This window comes from Eleginops maclovinus, chromosome 5, assembly GCF_036324505.1.
Source record: "Eleginops maclovinus isolate JMC-PN-2008 ecotype Puerto Natales chromosome 5, JC_Emac_rtc_rv5, whole genome shotgun sequence".
Taxonomy (NCBI): domain Eukaryota; kingdom Metazoa; phylum Chordata; class Actinopteri; order Perciformes; family Eleginopidae; genus Eleginops; species Eleginops maclovinus.
Window position 1 is genome coordinate 22671741 of NC_086353.1, and position 12890 is coordinate 22684630.

Genomic DNA, 12890 nt, shown 5'->3' on the forward strand with positions numbered 1-12890 from the left:
TCCCAATAAACTCAAATTATTATTAGAATATTTAATTTATCACAAGTTCTTAAATTGGAAGAATATTTTAAGACCTAAATTAATTAGAAATATGTAATTTATAATCAACACAAACAATGGCTCTAACAGGTGGATTTGTATAACTTTGTATACTGCAGGGTAGCTTGTGAATTTACTCCAGGTGGAACTAAAGTCTAATTTAAGGGTTGGTTATATTTCACATTAATAATCCAAACCTGCTAAGAAAATTAGAGGTATTTAATAAATGGAGTGGAGCAAACGTACACAGTTTATCTCTGAATTGTACTGGGGTAGAAGAAAACACTAAAATACTCAAGTACTAGAGTCTGAAAACTAACAAAGTTGAGTAAATATATTTAGTTACTTTACACAACTGGCAGATCCTAACCCTGTGAATATGCATGCTTGTGCAAGGACAGACAAACACACACAATTTGTTTCCTGCCGACGGGGCTTTATAATGGATAGCATTTAAAATCCAGACAGGATCTAAATCAAACAACTGTCGCTTCTTTATACAGTCTGACGGTATATTAAAGTTTGATTACAAAGACACTTGGGAAATCATTGGGCGCAAAATACCAGATGGTGTCGAGTCGGGGATGAGAGGAATGAACCATAGAGACACCCGTAAAGTTAAAAATACATTGAAATTATGTTCGTCATTGACAACAGAGTCGATGTGATTGACTCCCATTCCTCGGAACATTAATCCTCATTATTCAGAAGGAATTTTCTCGGAAAACACTTACAATCCGGGAAGGATTTGGTATCAGTATGTCAAGTGATTAACAAGCATTAGAAGGTACCATTATAATTTATTATTAAGAAAATTCTAGGCATATCATCTTGAGCTATAGACAAAGCATAAACACATACAACAGCACCGTCAGCCGGGTGCAGAAGACACACACCTTTTGGGTAAAAATAACAAAGAGAAAAACAAAAATTATCAGTCTAATTATTCTGCTTATAAAAAGAGAAATGGAGCATGTGATATTGCTTACATGAGGACAGTGTGGAGCCGTGTCTCATAAATAACATGTAAATGAAAGATGAGTAAAAATGTCTTTTAAGGAATGTGCTTTGTTTCCTGTTCGTTTTGTAGCATGGATATGTCACGTGGGACAAGCAAGCACATACAGTAGACTGTGGGTTCGTCTGCTTGACAGGAACGGAGGAAATGTTGAAGGATCCCTTGGTGGTGGAATAGAGACGTCTATGCAGAGCTGGAAACCGCCAGTTTTTTCAAGTGGTCCATGAAGACCTGCAAACTGACGTCATCGGTGAGGATCGGGGCTCCCGTCTCCTGCAGATGGAGAAAGAAGAAAGAAGAGTTAGAAACGCACTTTCCGGATGGAACAACTCTGATCCTGTGTTTAGGTTTAGGGCTCAGATTAGTTTAGGTAAGGCCTTGTTCTCTTGATAATCTATGCTGTATAAGTGTCCGCAGTATTTGTGAAACTGCAGGTTAGGGTTCAGCTCTCCCTTCACCTGGGGAGTAAAAGATTAACGCTATATTTAGCTTTCAATCTCCCACACACAAAATCTGAGGTTAGCAAATCCAGGACCTGCATTTGCTGACGGTTTAACTCGCTGCCAACACAGATTGTTTTTCACCCCGGGGTTCAGACTTTTGGGGTTTTTAGGTCTTGATTTGGACGTCAGAAGGATATTTCTGAAACTTCTTAATTTTTTTAGATAGATATTTAGAAAAGGGTGCTGTAATGGTCTTAAGCTTTATATGGTTTCTGTATCCTGGGGGAAACAGTCATTTGACAGGCTGTCTCCATGTGATAAATGGGTGTAATAACAGTGTAATTACGGTGTTATAAAAGTGTATGTAATAATGGTGTAATGTTGGTATATATGGTTAATCAACACATTTCTAAAATATTAATATTTGTTTCCCATTTAAGGGTTGAATACCCTCAGCCCACTGAAGCAGCAAGTAGCATGTCTTTCCATATTCTCTGTTGAAAGCCATGTATTCTCAAGCATAAAAAGCAGGCAGTTGTAGCGTATGATAACGTACCTGTCCCCAGGCGTAGAGGTTGTTGTGGGTCTGCGAGGGGTTGACCTTGGAGAGCAGGAAGCGGGCCTGTGAGCCGCCGTGCTCCGTGTCGACGTAGCGCGGCATGGGGAAGCGTGTCTGCAGGATCTCCTGGGCGTCATCCAGGGGAGCCAGCAGCAGCTGCTTGAAGTTCTCGTACTCCGCCATTTCTTGGTAGCCTGCCTTTCTCCATTGGGCGATGGTCTGGAGAGGAAGAAGTAAATGACTTCATTAAGAGCTCATAACAACGTGTTTGGATAATCTTGATTGACAGGTTCATACTACTGGGAAAGAGACATTACTATTATGTTTTTTGGGAGGGATTTTTGTCTGAGTGCCATCTACTTTTAATATATTTGAGAGACGGTAGTAACCTCTACAGGAAATATCAACATTTTGGCAACTTGATTTTAAGGGGAACTGTCCATTTAAGGAGGTAAATGACAGATGAGGACGGCTGTGGACTTTTTGATCTGCTGCCTCACCTCTCCATGGTAGATAACCAGCTGGAAGAAGGTGTCCATCAGCAGGATCCGGTCCGGAAGGATGCTGCTGCTATCCAGGAGGACGGGCTGTGAAGAGAACACACATCCAGTTGGAAACACTTCCCGCACATCATTTCAACAAGACATTCTGAAGAGAGAGGCCGGTGCTTCTCCAACAGTGGTGATAAGAATGGTGTAGGGGGTGTGAGGCTGACCTCTGGTGGTCCGTGGAAGGAGTATGAGTAGAGGATGGGCTGGATCATGATCAGGGACTGGGTCAGGTCCTGCCTGACAAAGTGATGTCTGTAGTAGGAGGACTCGTCGGGGCTGTTGTTGAACACCTGAAGGAAGGGCGACCGCCGCAGGTGGAACATAAACTGCAGGTGGAGGAGAGGAAATAAACATTATATTAAAGCATATTAAAACCAATAAAAGTAAGGACAGACAGAAATCAAAGCTAGACATAGGTGGAAAAGTCATTTCCATGCGTTTACCTGTGGGTAGAGGGACAGGGACTCGGACAGTTTGAATGATGTCGGATCATCTTTGTTGAACTGTCCGAACTTCTGACACTAAAGGAAGACAAAACATGGTTCAAATACTGAGCAAACTTAACCTTTAATAACCCGGCACATCCTACGTGAGCGATCACAGAATGTATAAATAGCGCACAATCCTAAGAATGCCAAATATGCATTCTTGTTTTCACAGAGCTCAGGTATGGCGGTGTGGTAGCGTCACTCACCAGGCGGATGAGCTGCCTGTCGAGCCAGCGCAGCACGTCTGGTCCCTCCTCCGACTCCGCCCTGAACACGCCCAGGCGAGCCATGATCACCGCGGCCGCTTCCTGGTCGAATGACGACTCGATGTGCTGGATTTGAGTCTGTGCGTCAGCCCAGCTTGGGTAGAAAGAGGGAAAAAAAAGGGAGAGGTGCAGGTGAGCTTGGGCGTGCTGTTTATAGACGCTCATGCAAACAGGTCCCTGAAGGCGTCGCCAGGAATTAAAGGAATGTAAATATCCTTTTAGAGGAGGTTATATTTAATCTAGCCGTCTCTTTCTTTCTCGTCAAGAGACAGGAGTAATTGCACTAAATATAAGAAATATAGTGCTGTGGACGAGGCACCACCTTAAAATATTATTATCAGTTTAAGTGTATGCTATATTTGTGATATTTTCACCCCTTTACCATGCTGCCCTTTCCAAAAAGGAACTAAAGCCATTTTCTCTGCTCTTTTCAAAGCCACCAGAGTCCATTCACAAAATCATTGATTTAACCTCACAGGAAATGGAAGTAACCACTGCTTCCGTCCGCTACTTTGTTCGTGTTATTGTAAGACTTTGGAGATTTGAAGGGTTTGTTTGGAAGTCACACAATAAGACAAACAAACTAACGGATCGAGGAAGTGGTAGACCGGCAACTCCTCTGCTGTTCTGGGGTAAAATGTGTAGTTTTTTCCCCCTAATTGAGTCTGGTGGCCTTCAAGAGCATAAATAGGTGTAACAGCTACAACTTCAGTGACACGGTAAATCTGTAAAAAAAAAGACAAAATATAATGTAATCCTCAAATAGCTGCTAACCCCGTGTGTGCTTCTTCATACTGTGTGCCGTCCATCTTGGATAAGCACTTAAACTTTGCTTCATTTACTGTATCCCTTTAATTATATACATTTTTTTATGTGACACTGTAAGGGTCTTCTTACTTCCTGGCGACGGTGGAGACCCGTATCCTCCTCTGTGTGCTGGAGTGCTGGTACTGGGTCACAAACTGGATCACTCCTCTGCCACCCTGGGGGACGGGTGCATTGTGCTACACACACAAAAAAAGAAGACACAGTAAGACATCTCTCTATGCCTGAGACTGACAAATGGCCTTCTTCTACAGGGAACAACAAGACCATTGTTTGCAGAGTTTCCCTAAACAAAGCCTTCATCACACCACAATTAAATCACTTTTTTGATGTGATCCGAGACTCTCATCAGTCTACAGTAATCCCTTCATGGCTAACAAGATCACATTCGGTGTGTTTTATTTACCTGATTGACCACTTCAAAGAATACAGCCAGAGTGGTGGAGGGGTTGAGTCCGCATACTTTCCACTGGCTGGTGCCACCGGTGCCCATCTCCTGCACACAACAGAGGAGACATTGTGATGAAAGCCAGAAAACAGCAGCTCTCGGGTTACAAGTGCATTGTAGGAAGGAAGGAATCTGACACTGAGGAGGAGGAGGGGGTGGGGGGGGCAGGGACTCACATTCTCTGAGACGCAGGGACCCTTGGCGTTGAGTGAAACACACGGGCCGATGGTGCCGCAGACCTTCACTTCTCTTGACGTCTACAAAGACACACACCATGAGTACAGAAGATCTATCGGTGTTTTTATTCGGGGATGTTCATTGGTTAATAACGACTGAATGACTCTTTTACCTTGACCTCCAGGACGCCTCCGAAGGCCATGCGGAAGTCTCCGTTGTAGTCTTTGCTGAAGACCCTCTGGAAGGTCTGCTTGAACAGTGAGGTGTTGAAGGAGTCGCCCATCACAATGTGCCCCCTGATGAAAGGAATAACCATAAAAAGTTAGGATCTAAAGTTCAGGGGAATCAATATGTGAATAAACACATGTCCCTGACGTACCCGGTGAGGTTGGATAAACACTTCATCTCCAGCAGTCCCGTCTGATCCAGGGCACAGGCGTAGATATCAATAGGGTGGCCGTTTACTGCTGAGCGGTTGGCCATGGCTTCATAGTACTGCGGGACAAAAAATAAATACATTTATTTGCCTTTATTCCTTTTTTGGAGAAAAGTCCAGTCTTGTTTTGAATCAACTTTTACATTCCATTTTAACCTGCCTAAACAATAAAGTTGTTGCAGCAACAGAATTAAACTAAATGTGTAAAGGAGTATTCCACCCAAGTAGAGTGGGAAATGCCCAGCCGTTGCTCACCTTGGTTGCTTTCTTCAAATGGCGAGCATTGTCTTTCTGGATGTCGTGCCACGAGCGGATGGGGGTCTTCAGCTCGTCTCCCACCACCATGCCGGGGCCCTGGGTAGGGGGGCCTCCGATGAAGAGCATCACGCGAGCCCCGGTGTTGGGGTACGTACCCTGGAGATAACGAGAGGAGGAAGTGGGTTTAGTATTTTACAGTTTCCTCTGCTTAAGTTACAGCTTAGTTATGTTTTTAGGCTGGGTCACATTCTGTAGTTTGTATAACAGATTTCTAACCCATTTATACCTACATTAAAATCCATGAACTTGGGCGGTGGATGTGGATAATGACCACTAACAGATTAGTGACCTAGTTCTCGAATTTGCCATTTAAAAAAATCATGTCTGCCTTATTTAAAGAACTATGATCACATGTACATTGACAGTTATTCACTAAACAATCTTTTAGAGATAGCTTATTTAAATGTAATTAGGGTAGTTATTTGTATTTATATAAATGGTATGGATAGGTAGGTTTCACATGAGCAAATAACCCTAAATTATATAATGAATACTAATTACTTTATAAAGCTATTTGAAATGAGTTTCAATTCAAATAATGCAGATCCATTTCACAGCTTAACTTAAAGTGTTCTTAAGGACTATACAAAGTCAGATTTAAAGCTTTCAGGGAATCAGTTTCAGAGGAAGGGAGATCTCGCAGCCAAAACTCAACAAAGTCTAAAGTCCAGGAGTCTGGGAAAGTCGGGACATTTGGAACGAGGCCACAAAGCCACAGGAACAAGCCCTCACTGACCACAACGTAAACATGGATTCATTTACAAAAGGGCCAAAGTGTACTCATTCCTGGAGAACCATCAAATAAATAAGCCAACAAATGGAGCATGTTTTTGCAGTTGGGCTTTACATGCTAAAGACCCATTCATCAAGCCTCTTGCACAAATCAGCGACTCTGAAAGAGCCAAATTAATTCCAATCAGGCCCCGTCTCCTATCTGCTGACGGAGACTATAGCGGGGAGAATGAATGGTTGGATTTGTTGTATAACCGTGCTGATTAGCAGCAGGAGGAGAGAGGACCATGATGGTGGAGGGGGAAAAGGCAAACATGGAACTAGCCTTTGAACTCGCAAAACCCATGTACTGTTCCTGCAGCAGATAGGCGTCAGACACCGTGTGCCTCTCTGAACATGTGGCACTCTCGTCTCCAAGAGGATAAAGTTCAGGTTACTGTGAAGCGCTCCAACACAATGACTCATGAACACACACTGGTTTGTTTTCTCTTATTTTTATATGTGTAAAGATGAGCATAGTCATAGTCCTGCATTATCTTTATGCACCTAAGAAAAGGATAATACAGGTGATAAGGGGACAAATTACCCAATCGATATTACGAGGAAATTTAGTCGATTGACTACAGCAAGACAATTACTTTATGAAAAAGGATTGTTGATTTTTTATGTTTAAATACTGGCTTTTTTCATACCGTTCCAAGACAAAAGTCTGAATATTAGATGGAGCCTGTTTATTTTCTTGATATACAACAGGTTTTTTTTTTATATCTCTTGTATCACAAATACACTTCACCGCATTGATGTCTTTACAAAAAATTATTATTTATTATATACATTTTGGGTCTTTCATTTCCTCTATACTGAAAGCAGACATGTTATGGAGGGATAATAACCCCGTGTCTCAGCTCAATGTAAAATATTATCTGCATGTCTGTGTGCATATTTGTGTATCGTACCTCCAACAGGCCCACAGCGACCGACAGTGCGACCCCAGTTGAGCGGAGGGGCCGTTTGCCCTGAGGGACGGGCCAGGGGTCTCTCTGAAGCTCGCCGAGCAAGTCAGTCAGGTTCATATCGACTCTGTGCACGGGCTGCAGGAACCTGAAGGAAACACAAAACACGCTTTAGGCAAAGACAAGCTGTTTACCTAGTAAAGCTAACAGTAGTTAACTTTACAAAGACCAGAGGGGAAGGTGTGAGTGCACCTACGTACTTGCAAGGGGCTTCAGCATCCTGAGGGCCCACGGGGCGACCTTGCTGTCCTGATGCAGCAGGCTTCATTAGACCAAGCATCTCCTGAAGGACACACAAAAATATATATTTTAATGTTGGCTTTTTACTTTGATGCTTTTCACAGAGTCAAATCTAAATATTGAGAGGCAGCGTTCAGTTTTTAATCCTCCCTACATCTGGAAAAAACAAACACTTTTCTGTTTGCCTTGCCTAGGTTTGCTAATGCTCTCCTTATTTTCCCTGCACCCACCTGGATCTGTTTGGAGGTGAGGTCCTTGGTGCCCCTGAACACGTAGCTCTTGGCGATCCCCTCGCAGCTGAGCTCGTGGACCTGAACCATGCGTCCGAATGTGATGAGGCCCACCAGCGCGTTGGGGGGCAGCAGGCTCAGGGACATCTGCAGGGACTCCTTCAGGGCCTGGAGGTCCTCTTCTTCCAAACACGTGTCCACCACGTACAGGAAGATCAGCGGGGCCTGAGGTCCGCGCTGTAGAGAGGAGAAACACATGAGTTTCCACACACCGAGGAACTGGCACTGATACAGCAGATATTTTCTTTTCTTATTGGAACACTAACATTGTGAATTAATGTGTGTGGTTGTTGAATATATTTACACTAGAGGATATATCATATTACTTATGAAAACCTACGCATTATTCATGAAGACACACCCGCAACAATAGTAGTGCAGCCCTCAATGGTTGTAAAGCAATGCGTGTGTGTATAACTACAATAACACTTATTTATAATAGGTGTATGATTTAACATGTAAAAATGCTGCATGACAGACTAATGTGCCATATGAGGTGAACCAGTCAATTCCAAAAGGCTCTTAAACCATGGGAAGTTATCCAAAATCAGTCAGAGTTGCAGGATGACACTGAACACATCGATCTGACACAGAAGTGGAAAATATTAGAAATAGAAAACTCTCCATGTTGAGAGGCCATTATCAGAAATCGTTATTATTCCCCTTCGCACGGAACACCTGGAGAACATACAATCTCCATGCATGGGTCAGAGTGCAGACGTGTGTAATATTTACCTGCACTATGTACTCGATGGTAGAGAACTGTGGCATGAGTTCAGCCGGCTGGTTCACTTCTGAGATGCCTGCATAAGAGGGAGGGAACTGCGGAGACAAATACACAACCAACATGAACAAAAGGAATGCAGCTAGTCCACATTGCTCTGTATTACGCAGAGAAACAATTGATATGGATTTAAAGTATGCTGTGGACGTCAGTACTTACTGGGTTCCTTTGAAAGCAGAAGTTGCACGCCCATATTTTGGCTCTGAAGTCAACTTGACTGTGGAGGAGAGAACAAAACAAATTAGGGCTTGCATCCAATTGGCAGGAGTACAGCTGTGAATGATATTAAGTAAATACTGACGGTGTATTTGCAGTACCACGCCTAGAATATGTAACACATCATCATTTGGAAACGCTGATGTGGTCAAATATATTCAAACACGAAACCCAATTCATATCCCTGCAACCCATTTAATTTGATTTAAGGAATACTAGAATGAAAAAAAACATAGTGTTCACTAGACTAAGGCTGCAACTGAAGATAGTTTTAGTTGTCCAATCCTGGGCCCTTTATTTTCTAGATTAACTGATTAAGAAGAAGAATATATATTTTTCCAGTGGGGAAGTGAAGTGCTTCACTCAGCCGTAACACGAAGTTCATCTCATTCTGTATTACAATGGTCGGATCGGGACTTGAACCGGCGACCATTCGCAAGCCAAGTCCCTACAGACTGAGCCACTGCCACCCCTATATGTTTGGTCTGTGTAATGTCAGAAGAAATAAAGGTGCATTCCCAGATTCTACTAATCCAAAGTGATGCTTTTGAATGGTTTGCTCCAAAACCCAAACATTTTCAGTTTAATAAAAAAATGACCTTATTTTGGAAGCTGAAAATATCAGTCTTTGATAGTTTTGCAAGAAGAATTACAATTATTATTTATTAAAACATTTTTTTACTAATCAATTAGTGGACTTCTATTGGCAGCTCTACAAAAGGCAGTGGCACAGTAGGTTAAACACAATTTTTATATAGTAAAATCTACAAAATAAATGTTGATAATCATAAAGAATTAAACAGAATAGAAAATATCTTTACTATAGACAATGCAGTTTGTATAAAGACAGTTTTTATGCATGGCAGCATCCCATCTGTTAGCAATGTTTTCCATCTCACTCACCATAGTGGGTTGAGCACAGCCTTGCAGTTGGCCCGGCTGCACAGCACCGGCTCGTACTGGACCGGCGGTAAATCGGGTCTCTCCTTGAGAGGTGTGAAGAGGCAGGAGACCGGCACCACGAGCCTGGTGGCCTCCAGACGGCTGGAGGGCCACAGGTTCCAGCTGAATCTCACCCCATCCCTGTCCTCGTTTTGTTGGATGAACTCCTGGTAGGTTGCCATTGCGGAGCTTCAGCAGGGAGAGAAGCCAATAGATCAAAGTCAGGTGTAAGTCCGGTAGAGAAAACACTATAGTCCCAGTGACTCTTGTTTTGAGTAGCTGCAGTGTGTGAGCAGCTCTTTACACAGGTAGTTCTTTCAGCTAGTCTAACCTTTTCACTTCTGAGCCTCCCTTTATACAGGTGCTACTTTCCCTCCCATGCTTAAATAAGACGCAGATTCAATACAGCATGACGCAGAAACGTAAACTGTGTCATCGGCAAACTTGGCAAGCGTGTTTTTTGATGTGATGGAAAGTAACCCAGAGGAATCCTAAAGATATTTTTAGACTACACCTTTGTTGGCGTGTGTCAGTGAAATATCGCTGATGCCTTTAGAGAAGCGTCACCAAGAAGGCTGCTGTAGTGACTGTAGACTCGCCCTGTTTCTCACTGTTTTCTGAGGAACTTTGTATTCCCTGGGCAAAACAAGAGCATTTCAGCTAGGTTACAAGACCAAATAGACCAATATTTTAAATCTCTCAAGACCTCTTAAACTTTCAGATTATATAATATGATCTATATTTCTGTAGATTAACGGTGTACTAGCAACCCTGCAACATTAATGCAGACACCTTACATATGTTTTCACACTAATTTCACATTTTATATTGCATATCAATTTTTTGCATATTTATTTATCTTGTTCACATTTTTTTATTTTATTTACAATAGTTTTTAAATAATATTTCTATATTTTCTCTTATTTTTTAAGTGTGTTTGCAACATTTTACCATTGTATTTATAATATTTGAAAATCTAATTCTGATTCTGAAGTCTATAAATGTCCAATGTGACATCTTCAAAGCATTTGTTTTGTCTAATCAACAGTTAAAAAGCCAGATAACATTGAAATAAGCACATAGTACCAGTCGGAACTGGGACACTTTGCAGGTTTTCTTTGATTAGGCTAATACTTGGCAATCTCACTTGTTAATCTCTGTTATGTAATCAATTTGTGAGGCAATGCTTTTAGTTAAACTACAACAGCATATTGTTATTATATTATATAACATTAAGTTACCGTTGGTCACAGTTGACTGACCTGAGATAAGAGAAGAATCAATGTCTCATTAGCTTTAAACACCTTTTCCATAAATGCTGTTTTGTACCTAGGCCTGTTATATAAATCGGGGCATGATCAAAATGCCAAAAATGTCCTGTTTCAACTGTCATTTTAGACGTATGGATGGAAAAGACTGAAAACTGAAGGTATCACAATATACTCATAATATATAATCCACTAATAAGAGTCAGTTTCCCTATAATCAATGTTTTTCTTACAGAATGTGAGCTTTGCCCTGCCATATCTGTTGCACGTAGACGTTGTCAGGGGTTATTTGGCGATTTGCCATTATACTTTCGGGGGAGAAATACAGGCAAACCTTGACATTGGATTAAATCCTAGAATTGATCATTAATAGTGATTACCTTGAATTGAATAACATAGGCTACAGGCCACGTATAATCACTTATGACTTGGTATCTTTCGTGAATAGCATTTCCATTCAGAAACGGACACAAATTGTTTACACTGTTTCTGACACCATTTACAGTGTGTGTTATCGAAACCACACGAATATAACGGTACACGTTGTCTCACAATATCACGTTGCTCTGTCAGTCAGACAAGCTAACGTTTCGTTCCTTGGGCTAGCCAACGGAATGTAGCATCGACCCACTTCCTGTCCCTTCATGAATGGCAGCCGAAACGGGTGGCCTACTTTCGAGCAAATTTAAGTCAAAAGCTTACCTTTGATATTAGGTTGGCCTCACGTCTAGACACAAGCAAACAAATTGGTGGGTTCGGAAAAAATTACAGCATTTGGAGATACAAGCAGACGGATACAATGGACAGAAAGACGACAGTGAGGGGATCACTCCCTGTCAGCCGGCTCCTGCTGCACTTTACTAGAATGACGTGTTACTCCAAATTCAGGCGTCTCCTATTGGCTGTTTTCTCCGTGACGTGATTAGGGTGTGCACTGCGTACGCACGGGAAGAGGGTAATTGTGGGAAATTGAGTTTGAACTATTCACTTACAGAAACGAAAGTATTGCAACGATTTATTTTGTAGTTCTCATTGATATGGCGTGATTAGACCATTGTGTTTAGATAATTTTACGTATTGCTATCTCACCTCTTGGTAACGCACTGTGTACTACACAAGTGATTAATCCCAAACGACCAAAAGGCCAGAGTGAACTTAATTATTCACCGTGTAAATAGGCTTTACATAAGTGGATCTACTATCTTTTGGTAGCCTTTTTTAAGCTGCATACGTATATTGTCTATGTTTACTCCATCAGCCTTTAGAGGAGAATATCATACTCATACTTTTTTACCCTAAAGCAATAATTTGAATGTTACTGAAATAGAACATAGAAATGTTACTACAAGTAATATTTGTTATTTTACGTGAAGCTTCATGTAAAACTTTCTCGATTGTAAGGTTTAATTAAGCAGCATACTTAACAATACATCTTCACTGCACATAACTCTGCACAACTGATTAATTAATCCATATCATCCTCTTAAAAATATGATGTTGTGATTTACAGTTGCAGCTTAAAAAAGTATTTTCCTAGTCAGCCTTAACAATTACTGCTCACCCTTGCTCCCAAAAATAAAATCCCTTTAGAAATGGTTAACTAATGGTAACCTACACATATACACTGATGTGTGTTGTAAACAATTGTAATCATAGATTGTAATGTATATCTGAAGGCCAAAGCCTTGTTGCTCCCATTAGCAGCTGTCCATGGTGCTGGAGTAGACTGCTGGAATCTAATATCTGTGCTGCATTCAAGGCTTGGCTCACTAACTGAGAGTTTTTGTTGGCATTGAAAACTGTTTTTAAAAAGCCCAATATCTTGCCTATGATATAT

At 41.5% G+C, this 12890-nt stretch overlaps 1 protein-coding gene across 1 annotated transcript; it reads right to left on the reverse strand.

Annotated features, from left to right (window-relative positions):
* Nucleotides 1–454: 454 nt before the first annotated feature.
* sec23b (SEC23 homolog B, coat complex II component) lies at nt 455–11941 on the reverse strand. The gene is made up of 19 exons (XM_063884280.1): nt 11756–11941; nt 9747–9974; nt 8787–8844; nt 8579–8665; nt 7784–8020; nt 7514–7596; nt 7257–7401; nt 5506–5664; nt 5194–5309; nt 4987–5110; nt 4814–4894; nt 4596–4685; nt 4262–4368; nt 3305–3458; nt 3054–3131; nt 2775–2936; nt 2560–2646; nt 2057–2278; nt 455–1330 (listed from the first exon to the last, which is right to left on the reverse strand). Exons 2-19 carry the CDS (start codon nt 9965–9967, stop codon nt 1241–1243), a joined length of 2301 nt encoding a protein of 766 aa, XP_063740350.1. The 5' UTR covers nt 9968–9974; nt 11756–11941; the 3' UTR covers nt 455–1240.
* Between the last annotated feature and the right edge of the window lie 949 nt (nt 11942–12890).

Coding starts and splice junctions, on each gene's coding strand:
- sec23b (XM_063884280.1), bottom strand. CDS start 9,967: ATGGCAACCTACCAGGAGTTCATCCAACAAAACGAGGACAGGGATGGG. Junction 8,666..8,786: donor TCTGCTTTCAAAGGAACCCA/GTAAGTACTGAC, acceptor TTGTCTCCGCAG/TTCCCTCCCTCTTATGCAGG. Junction 2,647..2,774: donor CCTTCCACGGACCACCAGAG/GTCAGCCTCACA, acceptor TTCTCTTCACAG/CCCGTCCTCCTGGATAGCAG.